The sequence below is a fragment of the Ictalurus furcatus genome, chromosome 23, assembly GCF_023375685.1.
Source record: "Ictalurus furcatus strain D&B chromosome 23, Billie_1.0, whole genome shotgun sequence".
NCBI classification, from domain to species: domain Eukaryota; kingdom Metazoa; phylum Chordata; class Actinopteri; order Siluriformes; family Ictaluridae; genus Ictalurus; species Ictalurus furcatus.
This window is the reverse complement of record NC_071277.1, coordinates 18,216,885-18,244,448: the sequence shown is the minus strand read 5'-3', so window position 1 is coordinate 18,244,448 and position 27,564 is coordinate 18,216,885. Positions and strand designations below refer to the sequence as shown.

At 41.4% G+C, this 27,564-nt stretch overlaps 2 protein-coding genes across 5 annotated transcripts in view; both read left to right on the top strand.

The window, feature by feature from the left end:
• Positions 1-1,264: 1,264 nt before the first annotated feature.
• Positions 1,265-7,047, top strand: LOC128599410 (cysteine-rich venom protein pseudechetoxin). Its single transcript, XM_053610946.1, has 7 exons — positions 1,265-1,340; positions 1,568-1,671; positions 2,645-2,735; positions 3,978-4,120; positions 4,750-4,835; positions 4,970-5,052; positions 5,623-7,047. The coding sequence occupies exons 1-7, from the start codon at positions 1,265-1,267 to the stop codon at positions 5,754-5,756; spliced, it is 717 nt and encodes a 238-aa protein (XP_053466921.1). The 3' UTR covers positions 5,757-7,047.
• Positions 7,048-8,517: 1,470 nt separating this feature from the next.
• The window catches only part of LOC128600042 (inactive phospholipase C-like protein 2), a 53,802-nt gene continuing 34,755 nt past the window's right edge, over positions 8,518-27,564 (top strand). Inside the window, exons 1-2 of one of the 4 annotated variants that reach the window (XM_053612170.1) lie at positions 9,959-10,097; positions 10,223-10,433. Coding sequence is in view for 1 of the 4 variants with exons in the window: in XM_053612167.1 (XP_053468142.1) it covers positions 9,930-10,097 (168 nt within the window). In the remaining 3 variants the exon portion in view is untranslated. Of the gene's footprint in view, positions 10,098-10,222; positions 10,434-27,564 lie in introns of all 4 variants that reach the window. The other 3 variants (XM_053612168.1, XM_053612171.1, XM_053612167.1) reach the window with 3 other exon arrangements.

Sequence of the window (27,564 nt, the reverse complement as noted above, 5' to 3'; positions counted from 1 at the left end):
CAATTATTAAATATTTATTTATTAAAATACCATGTAGTTACCAATACTACCATATTAAAGCACTGTTGAGATAATAATATATTGCAGTAGTGTAGTGTGTAATATAGTATACAAGTATTAGGTATTAAATTTCATGACACTGTTGCATAAATCACACACCGAAAGTCAATTTTTTGTCCATTCTCTGCTGTTTTTTTTTTTTATTTTATTTTATTTTTTACAGAACTACTGTAAGACCTCTGGCACAATGTTTCTCTGGAGTGTGTGTGTACTTGCTCTGCTTCATATGAGCGCTACCTGCAGTGTGGTAAGTGAACACACTGAAACAACGACTCCATTCTTTAAATAGCTTGAAAATGAAAAAGTTGAGCAATACGTCATGTAACAAGGTCTCATGGGCGAAGAAGAACGCTTCAATGCAGATACACAGCTCCATTTGTGATTTCTACTTCTTTTTTTTTTTTTTTAATGTTATATTTTTAATGTTTTAAGCCTGGAGAAGCAGGCTGAAAAATATCAGCCCAAATGGGGATCAAGTCTAGGGGCTAGATTTCATTCTGTGCATGAATCTGTTAACAGTTAGTCAAACCGGTGCTTTACATACTGCAGTCAACTACCGTGAAGTACTATTACATTCACCGAATGGAATAATAGTATAGTATGTAACAGGGCGTTAAATCTCGTGAGTTTTACAGTAGAATCCACAACAAAAAAAAAAATCAAATGTTATAGACCGAAACAAAGCAAGACAATAACCTGACAGCATGGTAACGTTAGAATAAATAACCGACTGAGTACAAACATGACTGTAAGTGTATAGTTGACATGTGACTCAGTTAGAATCTTGAAACCCAAGTTCTTCCTTTTTGACTGTACGAAACAAAATAAAGACACAGTCAAAGACTGATGTGCTCCCTCGCCTGAAGAGCTTCGTCCAACTCACAACTCGGAAGTGGTTCTTATTAAAGGGTTACCCAATCAGACGAGAGCAGCTCCATATATTTAATGTTTTGCCTGGGGAAACACATTCATAACACAACCAATGGCACAAATCACTAATACACAGTAATAATCAATATTAACTAAATATTCCTTTCTTCTACTGGAATGGCTCTTACAATGAAACACAACCGCCTTGCTCTAAATATCACAAACAAAGCTGCCTAACATGATTTATTTATCTCCAGAACAACTAAAATATGCAATTTCATAGAAATAAAAGTGAAGGGGTTTTTATATATAATAATATGTAGAAGATAATACTATGTTGTTTTTCTCATTCTTGTCCTGTAACTCATTGTCTTGCTGCCTCAACAGCCAGGTAAGCCCTAATCCTACAAGTAACCCTTTATATAACATGACCTTGTATACCGATCAACACATACCTACTAATCAATATATAACCGAATCTTTTTTTTTTTTCCTTCAGACGTGCAGTCGTGATTTTGCACGATCTATAATTTCATTTATAATTCAAAAAGTGTAAAAGTGTATTAAAAATGTCAATAAAATAAAATGTAACGCACACGGCAATTGACAAACCTTCTGATCTGTTTGTGTCTCACAGATCAGATCTGTACAAGCCTGGAGGACGTCCAGGATGAAATCGTCAACGTTCACAATGCGTTTCGGAGAGCGGTCGTTCCAACCGCCAGCAACATGCTTAAGATGGTAAAGTACAGCTTCAGATTTGAGCTTCATTGATTTCAATGACTACGTTTACATGGACAGCGGTAATCTAATTATTGACCTTATTCTGAATAAGACAATATTCTGATTAAGGTGTTTACACGAGTCGATTCCTTTCATGTTCCCGTTTTGGGTGTTTAAGTTTTAATTTTACGAACGCTTCGAGTGCGGTTAATTATTCGTCGTGCTGTACGTGCAAATAGACGACTGCTTGAAGCCGTGGGGTGCATCCCGAACCGCGTACTTACCTACTATACAGTAGCCAAAGTACATGTATTTCACCTACTATATACTGTAGTAGGCAAGTACGCGGTTTGGGGCGCAGCCGTGCTCTCTTGTTTGCCGTCAAACGGTCGAGCGCTGCCGTGCGTGTACGTGTCCTGTCGCAAAATGCGGTGAAAACTCCCACACGACGTTAATAGTGTGATTAAGGTGTGTACGTGTCTGTAACGCATGCCGATAATGCGACTAAAACAGGAATACTCCACACGTCTTCATTCCATTTGTGTTTACTTCGAGTATGACTTTAGTCGGATTAAGGTCATCAAAAATCGCTGTTTACATGCTAGTTTCTTAATCAGAGTATCGTCTTAATCGGGTTCATATCGTATTATCATTGTCCGTGTAAACGTACTGAACGACTTCGTTGGTTTAACGCTCGGCACACTGAAGTAAACTTTCCGGACCTTTATTTTTCACTCTCGGTGAAATTAAGCCCACGACACATTTGATGGATATGTTATTAGGAACATCATACTAATATTGCGTAAGCCCTTTGTTTGCTCATAGAACAGCCTCAGTAAATTCATAGCCATGTTGATGTTAATTAGTTTGAGATGGCAGGAAGTGTGTCACAGTTTCATCACTGTAGACAGGAACAAACCGTGTGTTTATTTAAACGGTATGCTTTTCACAGTATGTGACGATACTAGTAATTAGTGTGTCTCTCCTGCAGAACTGGAGTGAGGAAGTGGCCACATCGGCTCAGGATTGGGCGAACACCTGCGCGATGGCGCACGGCCCACCCAGCAGCCGCATGCTCGGATGTAAGCCGATCGTCTTTACTTACTTTGTTTTACACATTCTGAAAGTAAACCACTTCAATTGATTAAAATAACCTCTCTCTGATTGCCCAGCTCTATGTAAACATTGTTGTTAGCTCAGATAAGGGTTACTTTGAGGTTACTCTCAAGTGTTTCAGTTCCACTGAGCTCACATTACAACGCTCGGCATGATGGATTGAGAATATTTTTCAAGCTGACACTTTTTCCAGTGGACCATTGGGACAAATTAGTTTAAGTCGGCCACGGAGGAGGAACGTAATTGAAATCTGATGTAAGGGGAAAACCGGTTACTGGCTAAGAACGAATAAGCTTCATAATAATAATAATAATAATAATAATAATAATAATAATGCTAACAGCCTAACTTTAATTCGACGATTAGCAATGTTAACAAATTCGGAAACAGGAAATAGATTGGTTTAACGTGGTCATAATCAGTGCTAGTTTTGAATATGTCTTGTATCACAGCTTTTCTGAATTGGTCAGAAGGTGTTTAGTTACTATAGTAACTAACGTACAGGGACTCGTGCTGCGGACGCCCCACATCATCTAAATGAAACGGGAAACAATGCTGTAATTAAAATGAAAAACAAAAAAGATCATTAATATGATGAAGTTTTCAGTAAGGAGATGCTTATTCAACATTTTTTTTTTTTTTTTGGAAGGAGTCTCCAGTGTCAGCACTTTGTAACAGTCAGAGGTTAAGCTGTATCTGTAAGTTTTCCACCACCGGAAAGAGGAGTTTGCACTGTACGGTTTCTCGGTACCGTTACAAGCTGCGTTTTTTTGTCTTATTAACTTCAAGAAAGAAAAAAATAGACTGTTTTATGAAATGAAAAAAAGACGCTAACTTGTTTTTGCAGATGTTCCATAACATTAAATGTAACAGGAAACAGAGGAAATGTCTGACATGATGCTCAGTAATTCATTACAGATATGATCGTTGGCAAATTGCTGTGATATAAGAGGAATAAAGCACTTTGGGACGGGTTGGTGTAGGGAAATAATCAACTTTGGCAGGGTATTGTACCAGTAACTCCACTTCACATCTGGCCATAACACAGCACCCTGTTGTTGATTATTTTCTCCATACAGGACATCCCTGAGTGTTTTATTTATTACACACTAATCATCTTCTGTGAAATTAGCAGCCTTAATGCATACATGTTTTAAACATGTTCGTTTCTTCTTCTTTTTTTTTTCTTTTTTCTTTTGTCCATTCAGCATATCAGATGGGTGAAAACCTGTTCAAAAGCTCTGAGTTGTTGCCGTGGACTGATGTCGTGACAGCATGGCACAACGAAGTGGCCAATTACAACTATCCCACAGGGTCCGCCAACGGGAAAGAAATCGGCCACTACACACAGGTCATTTAGTTTTACGTCAATTTTGCAGCAATTTACTGGCAGCAAGGTCGCGGCTTAATTCGGTAGTCGAGGTGGTTGAGTCAGTGAACTTATTTAATTCCGGGAAATCAGTGAATCATAAAGGGAAATCAGTGAATCCCTCAGATGGATCTCGACATCTTATAGCCACTGTTGGAAAGGGGTTAAATATGCAGAAGATGCTGGAAAACCAAATATGCGAATAAAAACACAATCTTTTTGATCCCTTTTATTCATTTTTTTTTTAATTATTATTAACATTTTGCAAATTCTGCAAGGCATATGTAAACTTATGACCTCAACTGTATTAGTTTCACTCTTACTAAATAACTGATAGTACAAAAGATCCTGTCTTAATATAAATAAGTCAATTACAAGACAAAGAGTATAATCACCGTGTTTGATTTTAGCTCCAGGTTCAAAGACCAGACCAGCCGTTTATCATTTCACTTTATTACCTTTGCATTAATATGATTATATGTAATATAAATGGTTATTAGTGTATCTGACCCAGGCACGTACTGTATTATGTTGGAAATTTGGTGTTAGTTGTTTTAATAAGTGCTATACTTAACATAAATATTAAAGCAATATTGTGTTGCTGATTGAAGGTGATCTGGTTCAGCTCGTATGAGGTCGGCTGCGGTGTGGCGAAGTGCGGGAATGACTATTTCTACGACTGCCAATACTATCGAGCGTACGTAACACTTTTCTGTAGAGGCCGTGTACTCCCTGATCAGCATTATGGAGCGTTCTTGGCTCACCTGAAACGTTCTTACATAATCAGCTTGTGCTCTTTTTTTTTTTTTATTGTTTGTTTTTTGCAAACAGAGGGAATTACAGAAGAGTGCCACCGTACTCACTGGGAGAACCCTGCTCGGCCTGTCCGCAAGCTTGTGACAACAAACTATGCAGTGAGTAACCTGTCGTTATCTGAGTATAGAATTACGCACACGTTAAACTGACTCAACATAGCGTTTTAAACTTATCCATGATAGCACACATCCGACCCGCACCTGACACTTTCATCCGGCCCACATACCACGTGGAATGACGGCGCTTGGGCGGTCCGCTCCTGTTTGCCGGATTTGGGCCACAAGCAAGCCAGAGCAATGCCGCATGTGCCACATTTTTCGCCAAAAGTGGCCCACATTTGTTTCGTGATATTTGGGCCGCATTCATTATTTACTACATGGTCCCCTTTAGGGTCACGTCCAGATTACACACTGCCATGAGCACCGCATCTTTGCCTAAAAAGGCCCCCTTGTGATTTGGTATATTTGTGTCATATTTGCGATTTTACATGTGGGCCACTTCAGGCTCATATCCATTTTGTCCGGGCCAAAAGAAAGCCAGCAGTGCCGCATCACTGCCTGAAGTGGCCCACATCCGGATGCTATCTGGGTATGCTTTGATGTATAGATGGATTTGTTTGCGGTAACCTCAAACCTAACCATTTACCTTTTTTTTTTTTTTTTTCCTAGCCAATCCTTGCCCTTACGTCAACACGTTCGCCAATTGCCCCGCCTTGAAAAAACAGGGCCCGTGTAGCGACTACCTGCAAAAATGGTGCTCGGCTCAGTGCTTCTGCACCACCGAGATCATTCCTACTAATTAGAAAAGGATGACAGGAACTGCTGCGATTATCCAGGCTGCATTACAAATCTCCAAAACTCGCAGACTTCCCCTCATCGTTTCCTCTGAAGCAATCGAGACATTGATATACTTTATTGAATTCTATAACAGACTGTGTGATAACGTGTTCTCCATGAAGATCCTCTAACTATACATCTACGTTTAAAGAATTGAACTATGTTGTGCTTTATGTTATCATTAAGAATAATTCAGAATGGTTTGCTTTATTATCATATGTGTGTAGAGACTCGGTAAACACTCACGCATAAAACTAACAATCCACCCTGTACGACTTGCACATTAATCTTTAGCGTTAAAATGTGATCTTCGGCAGTGTACAATATATATTTTGTAAGAAATCCTGGCTTAACTTTTAAACTTTCATTGATATCTTGGTCTACTTTGCTTAATGGCTTCCGATGTTACACACAACGCAGTTCGACTACCTACTGATATTTGTGCAGTGGGATTTAGCCCTCGCTTCATCTCTACCTAAAGGGAGCGATGCAGCGGCACTTTAGTCCTTTAGTCTGTCCAGCTCTGTCACTTCTTCATTTGTACACTCTGCTCAAACAGCTCAGCTTCCAAAAGCTTCAGCTTTCATGCTCATACCACCATCGATGCTATCATGCTCTTCATCTGGGTGGAGTTTTCCTTTAAGTCCTTGATTCCAAACTAAGACTACAGGTGGTCCAGAAATGATATCGGTTTTCCAGGCCACTCAGTCGAAATAATACATGTGAGTCGTACAATTGAAACAGAATGCAGCAGAGTCGATGTAAATGATGCGAATGCAAATTGCGAATGCAAAAAACAATGATTTCCTTCAAATGTGTCGAAGGATGGAATGTGGCGTAAGTAATTATATGCAAGAACATTTTGTTCAACGTGAAGTGGGTTATTACTGTGTAATTGGGGTATAATAATATATTGTACTACAGCAGATATCCAGCAGATGGCGGTATTGCGCAATAATAGGACTCAGGGGTTCATTACGGTAAACATTTGATGACTGTTGTCTTTTTGGTTGCTTACTTCATTCCTTTCTTATATTAAACTGTGACTCTACTGACAAAAATGCATGTTGTATGAACGTTTCATTTTGACTGGACCTGGAAAATAAGTGCCCTCGCACTGAGACTTTATATCCACATTTACAAACAGAAGAAATATTGAAGTGTGTTAAATTTTTCCACAATATTTACCTCACATTTTAAATCTTTGCGGTCATTAAGGGTATTTTTTTATGTTCTAAGGGGTTCACAAACTTTTTGCAGCCCTCTTTAGTGTAAAGAATTAGCCAGTCCACCTTATGATTGTAGTGAATTTTCTGAATATAGTTAAACTATTAGAAAAATATATACATTAGACACATATGTACGTTCAAACATATTTATTCCAAGCCCTGTTAGAAATGTGCGTAAAAATCACAAACATCATTTTTTTTTTTTGCGTTGTTTATTCAAAATGTGGTTGGATATATGTATTATTTATGCTTGTTTTATTATATTACACTTTATATTAAGAAATGAACAACTTCATTTTTGGCGTACTTTTAAATCCATTTACTGTAACTAGGCTCATACCTATAAAAACGAATTAAAATCTGGTAAAATGTGACTAAATAAAATGGTGATCTGCGGGGTCTAAGCACTCTTTGCAAACAGTGCCTCAAGTAGCCAGTTCTTGCCAAGTTACACAGAACCATAAAAAGACCATAGATGATCATATCGTTCATATTTTCTCTCTAGGGTTAATGGTTCTCAAGATATAGGCCAAAACATGGAATGTTTTTGAGCTATAGCGCCACCCTCAGGCCAATCAGGCTAATCTCACTTGCCTAGTAGTGGCCTAGTAGTAGTTTCACATCTGAAAGACCTACTGGCTTACTCAGTTTTAATTGAGAAAACAATTATAAGAGGAAAAAGGGCAGCACAGTTCCTGCCTCACAGCTACAAGGTTCCTGGTTCGATCCGGAGCTAGCATTACCGTCTCTGTGAAGTTTCCCAAACTTTGTGCTCACCGCAACCCTGATGAATCCTGCTGAAAAACAACAACAACAATAGAAACCATCACATAACTTCTAATGATTTCCACTACAAATACCATTACAAACCATCAGCTGTTAACCATTAGAAACATTACCAAATGGTTTCCTTTGCGTACTAGGACGTATTTGGGACGTAGGTCCTTAATGGTATCCACTAGACATAACACGGCACCTATAGAAGGCAACAAATTACCAGTAGAGACCTACAGGGACCATTACAGTTTCCATTTAAACCAATACAACTCCCATTATAACCATTAAAACCATTACAAATTCTCTGAGGGTTTCTAAAGGGGTTTTTTCAACAGGGAGGATAAAGCAGTTACTGAAGATGAATTAATGAAGAAGAAGAAGAAGAGAAACAAAATGGTTCCAAGCACAAGTGCTTGGGCTCCTAATAAAAGACAAGACTAATTGATTGCAAGACTGATTGAATGTGATCTTTTAGAGTCACAGTGCTATACATGCTTTGCATTGCATTGTGGGATATCATGGGTGCCCACAGATCCCCCTCTATACTTTTGGACATGACTAAAATGACAAAGCTCCTAAAATTGTGCACTAGCGAATGGCGTGTGCTTTCCTACGCACTTTATTTAGAGCAACTAGCTTCACAAACCCAGATAACAAGCCCCTCCCATCTCAGTTCTGATTGGGTAACCCTGATTCAGGCAGCCTATCCGCGTTCTTCTAATCCACAGAAGGGCGGGATCAAAATGCACACTTACGTACTATATAGTATGTTTAAACAGAACGCTGCTAACTGGTGCGCTTATACCCGGTCGCCATGACTACACCCGAGCTCGCCTACTAGCAAGCTAAAGAGTATGAAAAAATAGTACGGCGCTACTCTAAGCCTGGTATTTGGACATAGTCTTTTACCGAGTGCGGGATATTTTGGATGTGTGCAAAACTTCGATGTTGACAGACTGAATGCGTCGAGTGTGTGTGTGTGAGTGTGTGTGTATGAAGAACAAAAATAAAAAGGGAAGAAGAGAAAAGCTGGATCCTTCACACACTTTCAAGGTGTGCAGCGTTTTGAGTGAGGAAGTGCACGCGCTGCAAGAATATCAGAAATAAATCCAGGCTTGGGATTTATTTATTATTTTATGTGAACAACAAAACTCCTGGAAAGTTTGGATTTGACTTTGGTTTTGGTTTATAAACCTTATAAACGTATTTTACGGTTAACTCGAGGAGGAAAACTAGTAACACAGGGTACGCACGCGACCTTTTTTTATTATTATTTCTTTAGGGGGGTTTATTTCCAGGTGAGTTTTTGTTGTTGTTGTTGTTGTGCTAACTGACTCGCGTGTACTGCAGCTAAGAACATTCTCGAAGTGTGGAAAATATAAAACAGAGTGTGTTTGATATATTGTTCAGATTGAATTAAAGTAGCAGCTAGCTAACGTGTTGTAGCTAAGTGAAGGCTAGCTGTCACGGTGTCCGTTCTGTCAAACCGTCGTGTTGCTCGGTGTTTGTTAGCTAACTAGCTAATTAACAGAACTAACTCAAGGTAAGCCATTTTTCATACGAAGTGTTTGGTAATAATGTGTGTGTGTGTGTGTGTGTGTGTGTTTTAAAGAGATTTGAATGAAAGTAGGCAGTCTAACAAACAGGAGAAAACAAAGAAAGCGTTAACTAAATGACTCGATAATTTCCGTTACATACTTATATAGTAAATTAGCGCGCGCGCGCGGTTTTTTTGTTTGTTTGTTTTTTTTTTTAAAGATATCTTATTTATACGTCCTCGTACGTTTGGGCTTGCACCGGTGTGGAAGCGGGATGTTTATGATGCACTGATTCAGCAGATGGCAGTAGCACGAAGGGCTGTCCTCATCCTGGATGTGATGCTGAAACAATAAGGCTTTTAAACCCACCTCTCCACCACCTCCTCCACCTCCAGCAGCACGAGCAGCGGTGTAGTAAAAACATCGTGTGAACGGAGTCCAGATGCGGCCGCACGCGCCAGAGGTTATTGCTCCAGTTATCGCAGATGTGAATCAGCGCGAGCGCCTTCAACGCGCCACGGTAGTGAAATCGGTTCGTCTGTGATCAAGCACCACGGACTTCGAGACTCATCCCTTACAGCGTCGACCCGCGCTCATGGCGGAGTTCACAGAGAAACCAGGAAGCGCGGACACACAGCGCGAGCTCTCGGGCTCGGTATCGAACGGCGATTGTGGACTTGCACCAGAGCTGGCTGGATCAACCGGACCGGATAACGCATCAGACGGCAAACCTGGACTACCCCGAAAGGCCAGCATCATCAAGGTGGGTACAATCACCGTGCCATTTCGCTTTTATTCTCTATATCATTGTGTTTATTATTATTATTATTATTATTATTATTATTATTATTATTGCTCTCATGCACAACCTTCTAATGAACGGCTCAGGGAGCAACACAAGAGCGTGTGAATGATTTCTACAACAGACTGTTTGTTCTCCATGACATAACATGTTCTCCATGTCTGAGGATACAATGCAGAAAGACTGATGAAAGGTCTGGGCTTAGGTGAAGCGTGCCGTGCCGTTGGAGGAAATGAATCAACGACGCCGCGGTGGCGTGACGCGACGTGATGAGTTCCTCTTACTCTCAACTCTAAAGTTCGTAGTTTTGCAACACATCGTAAACGGCAGCGACTTGCAGTTTGTAATTTGTGCTTTTTATCCCTTTATAGTTACCTTTAGCATCGCGGCACGTCCGTGAAACAACTTCCTGTTATCGGTCACGGCTGTAAACAGTCGTTTCCTCACCAGCATCTCGTTCGTTCTTCTTCTTTTTTTTTTTTTCCGACAGAGAGAGGAAAAAAAACAACAACTCAAAACACACTGAGGAGAAACCTGGTCCTAACGTCATAAAGACTTTCCCACGGAGGCGGAAAACTTGCTGACTGTTAGCAAACACGCAGAGACTGGAGACTCCTTCCGTCGAACCAGCTGTTACTATAGAAACGCTAACGTATTAGAATTAAAGCAAGCAATTAAGAATTCTTTCCGTCTGTTTTTACGTTCCGCCACGCTGTCGCAACGTGTTTTTTTTTTTTTCCGTCATCCAATGCTATCGCTTCGTTCCGTCGTGCCGCTTTTAGACGTAGCAGTGTCGTTCGTAGGAGTCGCTGCCAGAGATCTGTCGTTTGGCCGTCTTCGGTTACGACATCGCTAGACCGAAGGCGTCAGCTCGTGCGTTCTAACGGTCACGAATCGAGAATTATTTAACAACGTGAGGTTTTTGTAGATCTTACAAAGTTTTGTAATACGCAAACTTATCACATGCTCTTTTTTTCTTCTTCTTCTTCCAACTGGTCATGAATAACACATCCCATCTTATCGCTCCTGTTTCCGGACATTTCTCCTGATCTTCTCAGATCTTCTCAGAACCATTAGGATCGCGACTTTAGACTTTTCTGTTCTTTTCCTGTCCGGTTAATATTTGCGAATTTCTCGTATATTCATTCGTCTTCTGGAAGCGATCTCTCCTGGTCAGGGTCACGTCGGATCTGGAGTCTATCCCGGGTAGCGTAGGGATAGACTCCAGTGGGTTTCCTCTCACACACACACACAGTTAGTAGCAAGTAAGCACAGCCAGTCCACCTACTTGCATGTTTTTTTTTTTTTTTTTGTTTTTGTTTTTTTGGAGGAAACCCACCTGAGATGGAGACCAGACTGCAATATCGGTCGTCTGCTTGAGCGCATCATAAGCTTTGTAAAAGGAACCCGTATCATTCGAGTACTCATCACAATACGTTGCTTCGTTTCACATCAGCAATCGCAAATTAACGTGTTTTCCCCTCAGAACCCCTACCGTCACTCTCAGTCTTAAATGTTTAGCGTCCTTTTTCAGAATATTCACAGCAATAAAATATCACGTTCCGCACAAATCCCGTCCACGGCGGGTTAACACGTTGTCGTTTTTAGGTCTACGATCATTAACGATGACGACGATGAAGCGGTGCGTTTAGCAAGGAGTTGCATTATATAAACGAGCTCGCCTCAGGCGTGAACGTTTCTGCAGTTTAACCCTTCTCTGTACAGCGTACACGCCGTAAACTGTTCGTTTAAGGCTGTAGACCTGCTCCGCACTTGATTATTTATTTATCTTTTTTTTTTTTTTATTACGCCGTTAAGTGTTTGCTCCCAATCCAATACTGCAGACAGTGACGGATGGCTAGACGCAAAAAGCAATCAAGTGTGTAAAGAGAAAAAGAATTCAGGCAAAACAATAACAATTGCGAATAAGACATGCATTAGAGCCAGGCTGCACGGTTACTAGGCTTTATTTGTTAAAATTTTACTTTTAAGTACAGATATCGTATAAGTCGTGTCGTTTTAGACTTAAAAATATTAGTTAACGTGACGTGAGTAACGTTTTTGCGCCATTTTATTCTCACGTCACGCGTTTCGGATTACCGTTCGTTAACGTGGTTATTATAATAAAGCCAGCTAAAAAGCTCGATGCTTAGTTTTTGCATCATTTATGCGTGAAAGAGTTATTGCTCATGTAAACAAGAACGAATTATTCTCTGTTATGTCAGTCAGGACGTGACGGAGCGTTAAACCTCGCGGCTCCGAGGCACGTCAGGGGAACCCTGCCGACTCCCTGGAGAAATCGTCAGCCGGAGCGGAGAAAATTACGCCGAACGCACGATTTTGAACGACGTGTGATATGTCCGCTATGCAGGCAGGAACCGTGCAGGTCAACGCAGGCCATGCGCAGAATGCAACAAGGAAGTGGTGAAACAATGAAGACAGGAAATACAGAAACACAGGAAAGTGACTTCATGAACGAGTCTGAACGTTACAGTGTAAAATGTGTGAGGTAGCGTGTAGTGAAACGAGCTAGGGTTTTTTGTTTGTTTGTTTGTTTTCAACCCCACTCCTCCGCATTAGCGCCTCGGATGAGTCACTGCTCGGCCGCCGAGATTGCTTGCCACGCACAACACCTTAACTGCCACGTTCACGTTTTTACTCATCAGCGAAAAGTTCGTGCCAACGCCGATGCGTCACGTTTCATGACTGCCACCGCGTACATCATCGAGACGCTTTTTCTTCAGTACGAGTTGAGGCAGCAAACGTTGTTTTTACTTCCTCACGACGACAAACACGGCAGTTAAACGAGCGCGACCTCGAAATGTTGCCGTGACCGACTTGACTCCGGCTCGCGTCTTGCGTTCGGGTCAGGTGCAGCACGCAGGAAAATGACAAGGGTTTGGAATACTCCGTTGGTGTTTTACACCAAAGCCACAACTGATCAAAACACTTTTTTTTTTTTTAGCATTATTGCGAAAGCCTGCGTTGTAAAATAGGGAATAAAAGACTTCAGGGCTGTGCTGTTATAGGAGGATAATCAACGATGTGGCTTAACGCGAAGTCACTCTTAATACCTTATGACGTAAGGCGCTCGCTCTTGTGGCCGAATGAGAAAATCCCCTACAGCCACAATCCAAAATCTAATGGAAAGCCTTCCCAGAAGACTGGAGGTCATTATACCAGCGAAGACAGACTCAGTCTGGATTGGGATGTTTAAAAAGCACACATGGGTATAATGTCCACAGAGTTTTATTTGATGTATCAACATCACTATTTACACTATAATAATAATAATAAGCCTAACAGGCTGTTACGCAACAGCGCAGGCGACATGATTCCCAACAGCTCGATCACGTATGAGATTACTGCAGTAGTATGAAAGAGGAGGAAATGGTCTGCACTGATATAGCGCTTTTTTAACCTTAGTGGTTCCAAAGCGCTTTACACTGTGTCTCATTCACCCATACACACGCACACACTCACACACCAGTGGTAGCAGAGCTGCCATGCAAGGCGCTAACTTGCCATCGGGAGCAACTTGGGGTTCAGCGTCTTGCCCACGGACACTTCTGTATGTGGAGTCACGTGGGCCGGGAATCGAACCTCCAACCCTACGATTAGCGGACGACCCGCTCTACCACCTGATCCACATCCGCCGAGGAGTGACGAAAAGGACGAGCGAGGTTGAATTCTCGCATCTGATTGGTGCGTTATTTTTGCATCGTTATACACCGTTTCGATAGGTTAATATTAACGCGCTCATTCTAGTACTATTGTTTCCGTAGTAACAGCTCATACACGGGTTCAGCCGAATTAAAAAAAAAAACGCGTCGATTTAGAAAGTAAACCTGCGGCGTTTTTTAATGCGACGTTCATGTAACGTTTGTGGAAGGAGTCTCCGTTGTAAGCGCTCCGAAACGGTCACGATTGTTTATCACAGCTGTGACGTTGCGGGTGAGAACACGAACGGACTCGTCTCTCAGACGTTTCCAGTCGAATTATATATCGTCAGAATTTTCATGAACAGCCCGAACGTGGTAGTCGTTGGCGGATTGCTGCGGTACAAGCGGAATAACGCTCTCCAGACCGTGCTGTTGTGTGAAAACGATCCGCTTGATATTCTTTATTTAAAGAACACAGTGTCAGTTCCAGTCCTGGCCATGACCTTTTTTTTTTCCTCTGGAAAATGATTATTAATGAGCTCTAGTGAACATATAATAACTAAATGTGAAGTGTGTGCGGAAAACTATTAAACTATTGTTTGCGAAAATGTATTCATTGACGAGAATAAACCGAACATGGTTTAAAAAAAACCCCCAAAAAACCCCTCCAAGCAGCTAGTCGTTACTGTAAGCAAAGCATACTGTAGAAGCATATTGTTATTTGTATTTGTGGAAGGAAGTAGACAAGAAGTGTAACGTCACGCCCTTCGTGTTCGTTTAATACATGTCGCGTAGATCTTTCCGAGAGAATTAAATGAAGCGACGAGGTAACGTGACTAAAATGAAAACAGGACTGAAATGAAATTTTCCTTTCAGTTTTTTACAGACGCAAGCACTAAGGGCTTCACCAGTTCAGACAAAGAAAGTCTGACTCGTGTACACCAGGAAGAGGAAATGCCTTCACGATGCCCGATACGCTGTAGTAGCACCACTTTGTCTTCTTGGTAGAGATACACAGGGTTTCCTGTGGAAAGTGTTTTGTGTGAACAACTGAAATGTCACACGAGGAGAACTAATGGGACAGAAAGGCGTGTTTTCCTTCACAATGGGCAAACTGTATAATTAGGATATTGTACTATATATGACATTTTAACGACAGATCGACAAGTCCACAGGCTTCCTGTTCAACATGTATTGCATGGTATATGATTTTTTTTGACACTTTCGAAATGTGATGCCTTTCATCTGTCATGCCAAAGGACACATTTAAGTAAAAACACCCTGAGAGAAAATAACCACAACACTGTTTCCGGCATGATTAATTGTATCCGTATGTATATTTCTAACTGTAAAATGAAGCTCCTCCCCCTCTCGCGGGTGAAGCATTGTAACTTAATGATTTGTGAATGTGAAAGTAATGATGCGATCGAGTAAAGCCGCAGAGCCACGATGTCTTCTTGGCTTGTCTCTGCTGCTGCTGCACGTTGAAACTCTGCCAGTGCTCAGACAGATGTGGTGTATCATTATCGCCCGTGTCTTGTAAAGTCCTGGAAAGCTTGAGCTGATCTTTCCCGTCAGTAGAAGGGGCTGTCTTTAATGAAAAGCTGCGTTTATTTATTTTAGTGCTTTGCTTTAATGGCTAGGTTGCTTTAATGGCGAACTTGACTGACTCACTCACTCACTCACTGATATACTCACTGACTTGCTCGCTCACTCACTCACTCAGACTCACTCACTCACTCACTGATATACTCACAGACTCTCTCACTCACTGACTGATATACGCACTGACTTGCTTGCTCGCTCACTCACTCACAGACTCACTGACTCACTCACTGATATACTCACAGACTCTCTCACTCACTGACTGATATACTCACTGACTTGCTTGCTCGCTCACTCACTCACAGACTCACTGACTCACTCACTGATATACTCACAGACTCTCTCACTCACTGACTGATATACTCACTGACTTGCTCGCTCACTCACTCACTCAGACTCACTCACTCACTGATATACTCACAGACTCTCTCACTCACTGACTGATATACTCACTGACTTGCTCGCTCACTCACTCACTCAGACTCACTCACTCACTCACTGATATACTCACAGACTCTCTCACTCACTGACTGATATACTCACTGACTTGCTCGCTCACTCACTCACTCAGACTCACTCACTCACTCACTGATATACTCACAGACTCTCTCACTCACTGACTGATATACTCACTGACTTGCTTGCTCGCTCACTCACTCACAGACTCACTGACTCACTCACTGATATACTCACAGACTCTCTCACTCACTCACTGATATACTCACTGACTCACTCACTGATATACTCACTGACTTGCTCACTCGCTCACTGACTGATATATTCACTGACTTGCTCGCTCACTGATATACTCACTGACTCACTCACTCACTGATTCACTCACTCACTGATACTCACTGACTCACTCACTCACTGATATACTGACTCACTCACTGATATACTGACTCACTCACTGATATACTCACTGATATACTCACTGACTCACTGATATACTCACTGACTCACTGATATACTCACTGACTCACTGATATAGTCACTCACTTATTCATTCACTCACTCATTCACTCACTCACTGAATTACTCCCTCTCACACTCAAGGATTCACTCACTGGCTCACTCACTCATGCCCTTAAATGGTAATGCTGTATTCAACTATAATATGTTACAGGAAAAGTTATTAAAAGCATTGGATTGAATTGCTAAAGTAAATTACATTAAGGCCATTGAGCACTCATTTGGTCAGGAAACATGCAACAATTAAGGAAAATAAATACAGGTGTATCTGTTGGATGTGTTTAGAAAATGCAATATAGCAATGTAGTGCAATGGACAAGTACTATATGTCGCTTAAGTGAAAGACGGTATTTAGCTTAAAAGCTGTTCTTAAGAATTCGGCTCTCAAACCTTTCTCCTGCCTGTACCTCACTAATGCAACAGGTAATTCATTTAATCAGGTCAAAGGTCAGATTAATTCAGTTTAGTCATGTTAACACGAGTTAACAATGGTTATCGTTCGCAACACTATATACATAAAAAAATGATCAGTGTCTTACAGCTAAAAATGAACCAGTCTCAGGGTTAAATGATGGTTTCTTCCGAGGGAACGTTTGTAAATAAAAACAGGCCTTGGTAGTTGGACGTTCGGATCCCGCCGCAGCTCCAGGTCTCAGGATGAGGGCGATTTATCTTGATGTCTGCCTCTTTGAACTTTCTACACAGATCTGCCTTGAAGGGCAATTTCAGCAAATGGAGCAGATTGATGCATGTCTTTCTGTTGCTTTTCACCGCATGTGGAGCCACAGAGGCTAACGTTAACCCAGCACCACATCACGATTATGGACGTACGCAGTGACGGCCCAGAGTGAAAACTAGTACACTGATTTGCATAAAGTCTTCCGATCGGGGAATTGCCTCGCCTCGGTGGTCGATATGATTTTAGCATCAGCAGAGTTATAGCCTTTCCAACGCCAAATGTCTGATAGTCGCACCACCATAACATTCCACCGTAGTGTAATTATAATTGGATCAAAAGTATGAAGCATTATTATTTAACAAAGAAACCAATTTAAAGCGTCAGCATGTTGCTGTGGTATCAGAGGAGTGGAAAACTTCAGGATGTGCTGCTATTGGAAAAGAATCGACTTCAGGGTGGCAGCATCGTTACGTGTATCTGTATAGATCATTATTAAGGCTGTTTTAGATTGCTTTATCTTAGTAAACCACCATCTTGATACATCACCGAGTTGGCATTTTGCTCGCAAGTGGCTTTCAGGGATGATATTCACACTTTGTGTCTCTTCCTTCGTTGTTCGAGTCATTAAAATGGAACGATCGTCAGAAAGGAACCACAGGCCTGACCTTATCGCGGAGTTCGGGGAGCCGAGCCGCAGAGCGAGTTAGAGTTCCTAATTAGAGGCGCGGACACGGTCGAGCGAGTCGTTTGTCTCGCGGCTCAGAAAGCGCGAGAGAATACGTGGTCAGGCTGTTGCACAGACACGTCGTCTTACCACCTTTCAGACCTGTGGTGTATTTTTAGATTAGCCTAGATGGCTACGTGAAGACGGATTTAATTGGAAAGTAGAGCCAGTCTCTTGAAATAACGCATTTTATCTGACATGCGAATGTTTTTTTTTTTTTTTTTCCACCACTGCATTTAGTTTCTCATCACTAATTAGACAAGATATCGATCCGGTCAGATATGTTTATCAGGCATATTGGGAGTAAAGTAATCGTTAGCAGTTCCTGTTTATACCAATGAATCATCCAAATTTCGTTCTTCTTTGGAAATATGTTTTAGACTCGGCGTATTTCCTAACACAGCTAACCAGAAATTGGAGGGGTTTTCTTGAGCAGTGACTATGTCGTAATCTTGCAACCCATGTTTGTTATTGCTATGAGTTGATTTGCAGGCTGTGTGGCTTTTTTTTTTTTTTTTTTTTTTTTTTCCCCCCCCTGCCTTTTTTTTTTTTTTTTTTTTTTTTTTTTATACAGTAAGTCTGCACTGCAATAACACAGCTTCAGCCTTAAATTGTCTTGGCACGGATAGGGTTTGAGATAAAGTTAAAGTACCCCTGCACTCAAAACCGTAATTCCTCAACGCTTTACTCTGATTACATTGATTTGGTATTTGGGTCATACTAGTTACCACAGGGTTCTTTTTTTATTTTTTAATTTTTTTTTTTTTTTAAAGATTTTTCCACTGTGAACCAGCAGAACTGGCGATCATTCTGCTAAGCAATTGTAAGGTCCATGCAAGGATGATCTGTACTCCGTCTTGTCGGTCAGTGTGTTGAGGGAGTCTCAGCAATGGCAAATTAATCTCCAGATTCTAAACCGTCCATGGAAGTGCGTCGCATGCTGACCGAGAGAAAATATTCAGCGAAATAAATCATTTTCACAGATTTTTTATTTTTTTTTCTTTCGTTTGAACCTTTCGGAAGAAAAACAAACAACGACTTTGTTCTTCAGTATTATATCAATTTTTTCAACATCCTGACGTAAGTACAGTCGTCATTTTCTTTAATACGGTGTCATGTCCAATTATTGTGATGTAAAGACGTAGGTGTGCTCTTAAAGGAAAACGGTTCCCCGAGGTTCCTCTTGCACCACAGCGATATGAGCAATTAAAGAACAACACTTGATATCTGTTTATTTTTACATTCAGTGACGGCACTGATTCAACACTCAGGATCGGTATCTGGCCGAAACCCCCCCCCCGACCCGCCCAAAACTATGAATTTGATCTGATTCTGTAACAAAAGGAAATTTGGAAAATATATATATATATTTTTCTGGCAGTGGAAATGTTTATAAAGAGGCTTGCTTGTATTTTTTCCTGTATATTTTTTTTAAAGAGAAAATAAGTAATAGTAGTAGTAGTTTTCAAAGAAAAATATTAGATGGGTTGTGATATCACCTGATACTTTCAGTATCAGAATCATTCTGGAAATGAAATAGTGGTATTGTGCCATTTCTAATGTGCCATTAATGTTGTGGATCTTCATGGCTTTCCAAAAAAAAATAAATAAAAAGTTTACAGTGAAGACAGAATGGACAAACCGAAACATTGAATCAGTTTAAATTGATGTGGCAACTAACTGCTATGTCCACACTAATACTGGGCAAGAACCCCACTTTACTCTCAGAACAGCCTAGGTTCTTCACGGCATGGATTCCACACGGTGTTGGAAACGTTCCTTCGAGATCCTGCCCCATGTTGACGCGATCGCTGCAGATTTTTGTCAGCTCTACATTTGTGCTGCGAATCTCCTGTTCTACCACATTCCAAAGGTGCTCGATTAGATCCATAATTATCTGGTGACTGAGGAGGCTGCCGAACTGAAGAACACTGAACTTCTTGTCACGATCATGGAGCCAGTCTGAGATGACTTAAATAGGCTGTGGCATTCAAAACGACTCTTGATTAGTGTTAATGGGCCTAATGTGTGCCAAGAAAACATTCCTAGCACCATTACACCACCACCAGCAGCAGCCTGAACTGCTAGCAGGTAGGTCGGGTCCATGGATTCATGCCGACGATGCTAAATTCTGACACTCAGACAAAGGTGATTTTTCTTGACTCGCCAACCGTCCGGTTTTGATGAGGCTTTTCCTGCTGTTGCCTAAGATTCCTGTTCTTGGCTGACAGGAATGATGTAGTCTTCCACTGTTGTAGCCCATCCACCTCAAGGTTCGACACGCCGTGCTTCCCGGGCTGCGTTTCTGCTCACCACGACTGTCGTCATTCGAACCAGTTCTTCTTGTGAAGTGGATGGTGTATAAAGTGTATGTCTTCATATATCGCAGGTTCTCCCTTCTGAATATATTGAGTACGAACCTTTTGCTGAACAGTTCATCCTTCCTACTCATTGGCGATTACCAAATGTACACCTTAGAGGAAGTGATGTGTACAGTATATTTCTCACAGATCTTTTCCACACAGTTTCATCCAGTAGCCTGAACGCCACATGTGCCAGAGATGACTCCGATCATATTTGGCCTGTTTTCCCCTACAGCCCAGGAGCAACCGATTTTCTTCCAGTTTTCGAGCCCACGATTGTGAGCGCCATCGCAAGCAATAACCTAGCCACGTTTGGAAGTCTCGTCAGCGTGTCACGGTGGTAATTTAATTTCTTGTGCTGCCGCTTAGCAGACGAAACCCTGCGATTAAACCGGCTTAAACGGCCGTCAGTTAAAACCGAACCCATAGTGGGAACGATCCTTTCTTTCCTGTTAGAAATAATATAAACTGGTGAAATCCCAAACATCACTTTCCATTTGCCGTTTTTTGTTCGATGGAAGTCATTTCAGATCTAAAAGTAGAGTAATTTGGGGAAATTGTGTACGGTGGTTATGCCGACACAGTGTCCCCTTGTGTTCAGCTTCCTGTACCAAGTAAATACGACGGTGAAATTTTAGTTAGCTGATTTGATGCAGGAAGGCAAATTGACATTAAGAGCTCATTTTTAACTCAAGATTTTCCTGTTTGCCCAGTCGTAATCGACCTAATTTGACCTAATCGTATTTTTTTTTTCCCCCGGGTACCACCCAGGAGGTTCTACCGCCTTTCCATTTGGCTGTAGAGTATATAGTCTGCGTGGGGAAGCGAGAGACTGATTTACATCTGATTAAATCTTTGGACCACACGTTATTTTATTTCATTATGATCTCATGGCCCCAGGATCTCGGGCTTAATGAAAACCCGCGACGTTCAGGTCTATCGGAGATTTAATTTTCAGCCTTGACTCACTCGCCATTAGTAATAAACTCACCCATGTGGTGATTCACCCATGCAGGTGAATCTTTTTCTCGCTGGTTAAAAAAAAAAAGAGACCATTTCTAAATACCCTAAGGATAACTAGACGTGATAATGTTCTGAAAGAGATACTTTCATGTACAAGTTCATTTACGATGTCCAGATAAACATCTAGCAGGGGTTTTTTTGTTGTTGTTGTCATATCAAAGCATTGTGATGTAAAACTTAATACTGGTCCATCATAATAATAATAATAATAATAATAATAATAATAAAAAAGAACCGTATGTATTTACTTGAAGTGTAAATCCACAATGTTTTCTACGGTAATGTTACGTTACGCAGCACGAGCATCAGTTTGAAAAGATATGCTTGGCTGCCGTTATGTGTCTCGGAGGACGCCCGTGTTAGTTTTCACCCTCTCCAAGTCCGTAGCTGTCGCTGGCTGGTGGGTGGGAATTTGCCGAGACAAATTTAGGGAGAAAACGCTGGGAAGAAAAACCCCCACACACTTTCATATCTGATGAGTGAACAAATAGTCAAAACAGTTCCCTGAAAAACAACAGGTGTTTTTTGCATTAATGATTAATGCGGTGGGAATTCATCGAATCTGCACACACTCCAAAGGTGATGCATTTGCAACGCTTCTGGAGAGCAGGAAAGCTTATGCAAGCTGTGGTGTTAAATTTCCAGTTAATACGTGGGGGAGAGCCAAGCTGCCATGCTCAGTGCCGCACCAGTCCTAGTAATGGGAGGATGTAACGAGCTATTTCTGACCAGAGCAGGACCCTATTGTGAAGAGACACTAGTGCACTTTAGGCGGATCACGAGCCTCTAGAGAAAGCCCTTCGGCTCAGGTGATTGGAGCCGGGCCCGTGGTGCGTTCGAGGCAGCCGGACATGTTCGTCGGTAACCGGGTTAACCTTCCTCTTGGGAGCGAGTAAATTGTTTAGCAGCGAACACTTAATGTTCAGCACTACAGTCCATATGGGGTCTCCGAAGCCACCGTTTACAATAACATAACCCGAGGGATTTTTAAGACGCGCTAACGCACGCGCTCAGTACTCCGAAATATATTCCGTTCACGTTTTATCGATTCCCTTTAAAAAAAAAAAAAAAGAATCAAGTAAAGTAAGGACGCACAATGTTGTCCTGCTTTAATTGATGGCTTTATTTCGCAAGCCCGCGTTCTAGACACACATCCGATGCACTTTAGTGCGATTACCGCTGCCGAGCGGACATTAGAGGCAGATAGACGCAAGTCCCACGTGAATACCTCAATGAACTGTGCAGCGAGCCAGAAAAAGCCTCTCAATCCATTAGGGGATTTAGAAATAGTCGCTCATCAGGGAAACACAGGTTTTTCAGTGCCTTTTTAGTCTCTCTGTGTTTGGTTCTCGATGGGTCTTGATGACACAACGCTCCCGGCTCCGTGCGCTACATTAAACAAAATCCTTTCAGTGCGGGTTCTCGTTTTCGGTGCGAAATTCAACTCCGTACGCGGCTTTTGTTTTTCCTCCGTAAGAGGAAGTCAGAAAACACCGAACTCTGACGTTGGAAATGTTTTGTAAAACCTTTTGTCTAGAACGAACCACACCGTTGTAAGTGTCACATTATAACGTTGCATTAAAACACGGCATGTTTAGTTGAACCCGTTAGCCGAGCAGTTAAGAGTAAATATGTTTAAGGTCTGAACAGCGGAAACTCTCAACCCCAGTCACGACTGCAGTATTTTTGTTAAAGAAACGACCTCACATCCAGGACTTCCGTCATTGTCGGCATGCGTTATCACTTCCTATTATGCTGTCCATGTGACATTTGCAATTACATGCTGTTGTCACACTGATCTCACCATGATCTTGACTCGAGCCTCCTTCCCTGCTGAAGAGAAGCAGCATGGCATGATGCTGCCACCACCATGCTTCACTGTGGGTATGGTATGGCTGTCTTGATTTTGCACAAAACAAATCTTTTAGAATTATGCCCAGGGAGTGACCAGGACCTTTCTGCAACTCCTTTATTGTTGCCGTAGGTTTCCTGGCAACCTCGCTGATCATTTTTCTTCCAGTCCTTTCGTCACTTTTGGACATACGTGCCGTGCCGTTCTTGGTGATGTCACTGTAGTGCCCCATTTAATCCACTTTGATAATGGCCCTCAGTGGTGTACCATGGTACATTTTGAATGTTTTGGAAATTCATGTAACCCTCTCCTGACCGATATCTTTCAGTAATGAGATCTCGCGCATGCGTTTGTAAGCTTTTTTTTTTTTTTTTTTAGATGTAAACTCTCCACCCCAACCACTATGTCACCACTGCTCTGTTTTTGTTAAAGAAACAACCTCAGTTGCTCTCACACGTTATCACTTCCTGTTGTGTCATCCACGTGACCTTTTGTTTACATGTTGTTGTTTATCTCTGAACGGTATCACAATGTTTACCACTCGATGGTTTCATATGGAATTAAACACTCCGGGACGTTCTGCTATAGGAAAAATAATCAACAAGCTTACCACGCCGAAACTGGAGACTCCTTCCAGACTTTATCTCCGTACAGAAAGCTTCACCATATTCATCTCGCACAATTCTTTGTTAAATAACATCCCAGTTTATTTATTGCTAGATTTAAATTATAAGGAGCGTTCAGTATTACCTTCTGACGCTTTTAATATAGAACTCATATATTTTGTCTGTATATGGCTCGGTTGTACAAGTTTTTCCTTTGAGCTGTATTTAATTGGGAATTTGGAAAATGCTCTATATTCTTCTGAGCGTGTACCTAAACAATCGAACACCTAAAAGCAGCACTTACGTAAACGCACAGAAATAGACTATTTAGTAATAACGAAATTGCTGTGCGAACCACAGGGTGGTTTCACAGCATTGTTTTTTTTTTTTTTTTCAAGCCCAAAGGCATGAGGGCTTTCCTTCGACGCCATGAGAGGAAATCCTAAGGAGGATGAGGAACCAACAACGTTTCCAAACACACGACCTGACCTGAAGGTCAACAGGGACATCAGTAATGCAGCAACAATCAGAAGAAAAAAAAAAACCTTTAAAAACCTCTTTTCTTTGCTGTACTATCTCTCGTATTAACTGGGATATAGCGTTAGAGTATTCTCAGACTGTAGCCTGTTTTGTCTTTTCATGAGGATATGTTGTTTTTTGTTGTTTGTTGTTATTGTTGTTGTTTTTCCCCATGGAGAATACAGCGCATGTCTATGAGTGGCTCTGGATAAGCATTTCTGCTTAATCGTGTAAACGCGAATGCAAAATCTGAAGAATGAACGGTTTGATTTCCATAAACATGCATTGTATCGACTTACAGCTTTCCAGTTTTCAAAGAGAACAGCATTAAACGCCACTACACCATAGTGCCGTCGGATTCTCCAACCTGATTGGTCAGAAGGTGTCCATTCATTGTCTATGACAGCGGCTCTGACGGTAGCGCCAACTGTGAATCATGGGTTGATATTAATGCGCTCATTCTAATATGTTGTAGTTTGTATAGTAACAGCAAACAACAAACGTATAAATAATAATAATAATAATAAAATGTTTCATTTATGTAGCGCCCTTTCCAGAGCTCGAGGACGCTATACAGTACAGCGATACATAAACAATGAACAGTCCATGTTGCTATGGTGAAGATTTCTGTAAGATGTTTATTTAACATTTTAGGAAGGAGTCTCCAGTGTCAGTGCTTTGTAAGAGTCAGTAAGTTTTCTGCCACGGGAAAGTCTTCAGGACAGAGGAGCTTGTGCTTTCCGACTATAAAATAACATAATCCTTGGCATCCTGTAATACAAGACGAATAAAACACTTCGGGGTGTGCGGTTATGGGAAAATAATCCACTTTGCGGTGGGGAGTAACTCTGCGTGATGTCCTGGATTATTTTCTCAAACCAGCAAACCCTGAAGTGTTTTATTCGTTACATAAACACTGCTGCACTCGTGGAAGTGTGAATTCTTTAATAGGTAATTCACATTTATTTGTTTCTCTCTCTCTCTCTCTCATATCTTTGCTATAAAAGTATGTTTTAAAAATCATCTGGAACTTTGTCTACCTGAAAGAATTGTGTTTTTTTTTCTTTTTCTCTTCATGTCACAGTATCCCGGTCACACGTCTATCCAGAGGTTTAGGAAATTTCTGCGTGACCTCCCGACTTTAAAGCCTTCGTATCTTTCCCCTGTCATTTGTTAGCTGCTTGTCTCGCGGTCTGTCCGACACACTCGGCTTCTAAAAAGAGGATTTTAACGCGCTCTTTTTAAACGTTTAATCAGAATTCTTTGAAGAAAACTAGGCCAGATGTTCGCCGTGCTATTTCGGTGAGTTTTATGAGGGACCGCAGCAGCACCAGGCCGCAGATGACAGTTTGGTTTTCAATGATTGATTTCGATCGAACGCACCGAGAGCCGCCTCCACCTCCGGTGCCGTAGTCGCTGGAATTCGTTCTGCCTGAATTGTTCTCTCATTGATTTGAGAAGTGACGGACGAGAAATGCGTATTACGCTGACCCCGGTGTCGTTTTAAAACGCCATTTCAGCGGTGGGGAAAAAAAAAAGAAAGAAAAAAAAAGTAGAGCAACAGATTCTTCAGACGTACGATCTGTGCATTATTGACCGAGGTCGTCTGCTGTGGTTCAAATGGAAACGTGCAAACTTTGTCTTCAGAGAACTGTTGTGGGAACGCGTTAACTCCGACTGCAGTGGTTTGAAGCTTTTGGCACGCTTCGCACATTTGCTTGCGCTAATGAGCTCTTAGTATAAAGGAAGATTCTCCTATAAGCATTTGGATTCCGGGATTATATAACCATTACGTAAAGCAGCCAGTCATTTTCTCCACAACTACCGCTGGCCCGCATGCCGCATTCGAATTGCATAAAACGTAGGCTTAGGACTGAGAAAAGTGAAAGAAAATCCCCCCTCCACTCAGAAGGTCAGTTCAACCCCAGAGTTCATCAAATGACATCAAATCAAAATGGCTGCCCACGGCATCCACAGTAAACAAAGGGGGACTTCTTTAACTTTTTCAACGAGTTATACTGTACACGCAGGTATTTTCTTATGTATTGAAATACACGTCAATGTTTTGAACCGCGATACACCGTCTGAGAGTTTTGTCTGAATTTCTGCTCATTTTAAAAAGTTAACCTTCAAGAAATACGCCATTTCAAATATTATTAAAAAATGTAGTTAAATTTAGGAAAGTTGTTGCGCCGAAAAAAAAAATCTTACAAGAAAGTTAGCAAAAAACAAAAAAAAAAACCCCACCTCTTATTTATTTATGAATTTTTTTTGATGATCGGTTCACTCTGATTATGAAGGGATTAAAGATTAGAGACGAGAGATTATCGCTCGACGAGAAATTGCAGGCGAGATGAATTTGCCGACGAGAAAAGATAGAAAAGCAACGGACACAAACAACAAAAGCACCTCGTATATCGGCGTAGAGCGTAATATAATCAGACCGGACAGAAATGAAAACAGATATAAATCCAGTCTGTAGCGTCGGGCACGAAAATAAACGTACGGACGCTCCAGAATAATTCCATAGCACAAGAACCTAGTGTCATTTTTCGCCTGGTAAAACGGACGGACGGACGTAAAACCACGACTCGATCACTTCAAATCGAACACCGTGCACGGATCACCGCGCTTTTATATCTGGGATATACGGTCGTGTTTAAACTAGCTTATACGGTGTTTATTACAGTGTTTAGCAGACACTCTTATCCAGAGCGACTTTATAGAAGAGCTTTGGAGTCTCTGTCAAAACCACATCCTCGCGCTAGTTCACTAGGTCAGGGACGAAGAGTACCGTCGAGAACGTTTAGTGAAAACCAGCTTTTATCTTATTGGAATTAATGGAAGAATATAAATAATAAAGAAAGCGAGCCAACGCACACACCCATAAATCAAGACGGATAAAAACGAACGATTCGAGTGTGACCAAAGAAATGGGCCGTATTAACGGGAGAATGCCTCAGACGCCTCAGCTGACGGAGGATTTACTGCTTGTTTATTATTATTATTATTATTATTATTATTATTATGATATATTATTAAATATTTTTACTGGCATAGAAGTGAGTCAAAATAACTTCCAGTTCTGATTTTCAGCTTTTTACTCTCATTGTTTATTTTATGCTCTCCGCTGTTTGTGCACGTCTCCTTTTACGGAGTTTTGTGGGCGTCACTAAATGCAAACGAGCCGTGTCAGGAACGCACTTTGCGCTTCGTGGAGAATCGGCGTACACGCGCGAGTACGAAGAGAATCGGTGTTTCGGAAACGTTTATAAATCTGGTGGAAATTGTCGTTACTGAAAGATCAACGAGGAACACCGCATGAGAGAAATCCGATCCGATCAAAATGCTACACAAACTAGAGACGGGAGCCCTGTGTTTTAATATGCAGGTGCATACTGGTTTTTATGACGCTAACAAAGAA

Bases quoted from the DNA above. Each gene is read 5' to 3' on its own strand.
- LOC128599410 (XM_053610946.1), top strand. From the start codon at position 1,265: ATGTTGTTTTTCTCATTCTTGTCCTGTAACTCATTGTCTTGCTGCCTC. The intron at 1,341-1,567 runs GTAACCCTTTAT...TGTGTCTCACAG, and splicing joins GGTAAGCCCTAATCCTACAA to ATCAGATCTGTACAAGCCTG. The intron at 4,836-4,969 runs GTACGTAACACT...TTTTGCAAACAG, and splicing joins GACTGCCAATACTATCGAGC to AGGGAATTACAGAAGAGTGC.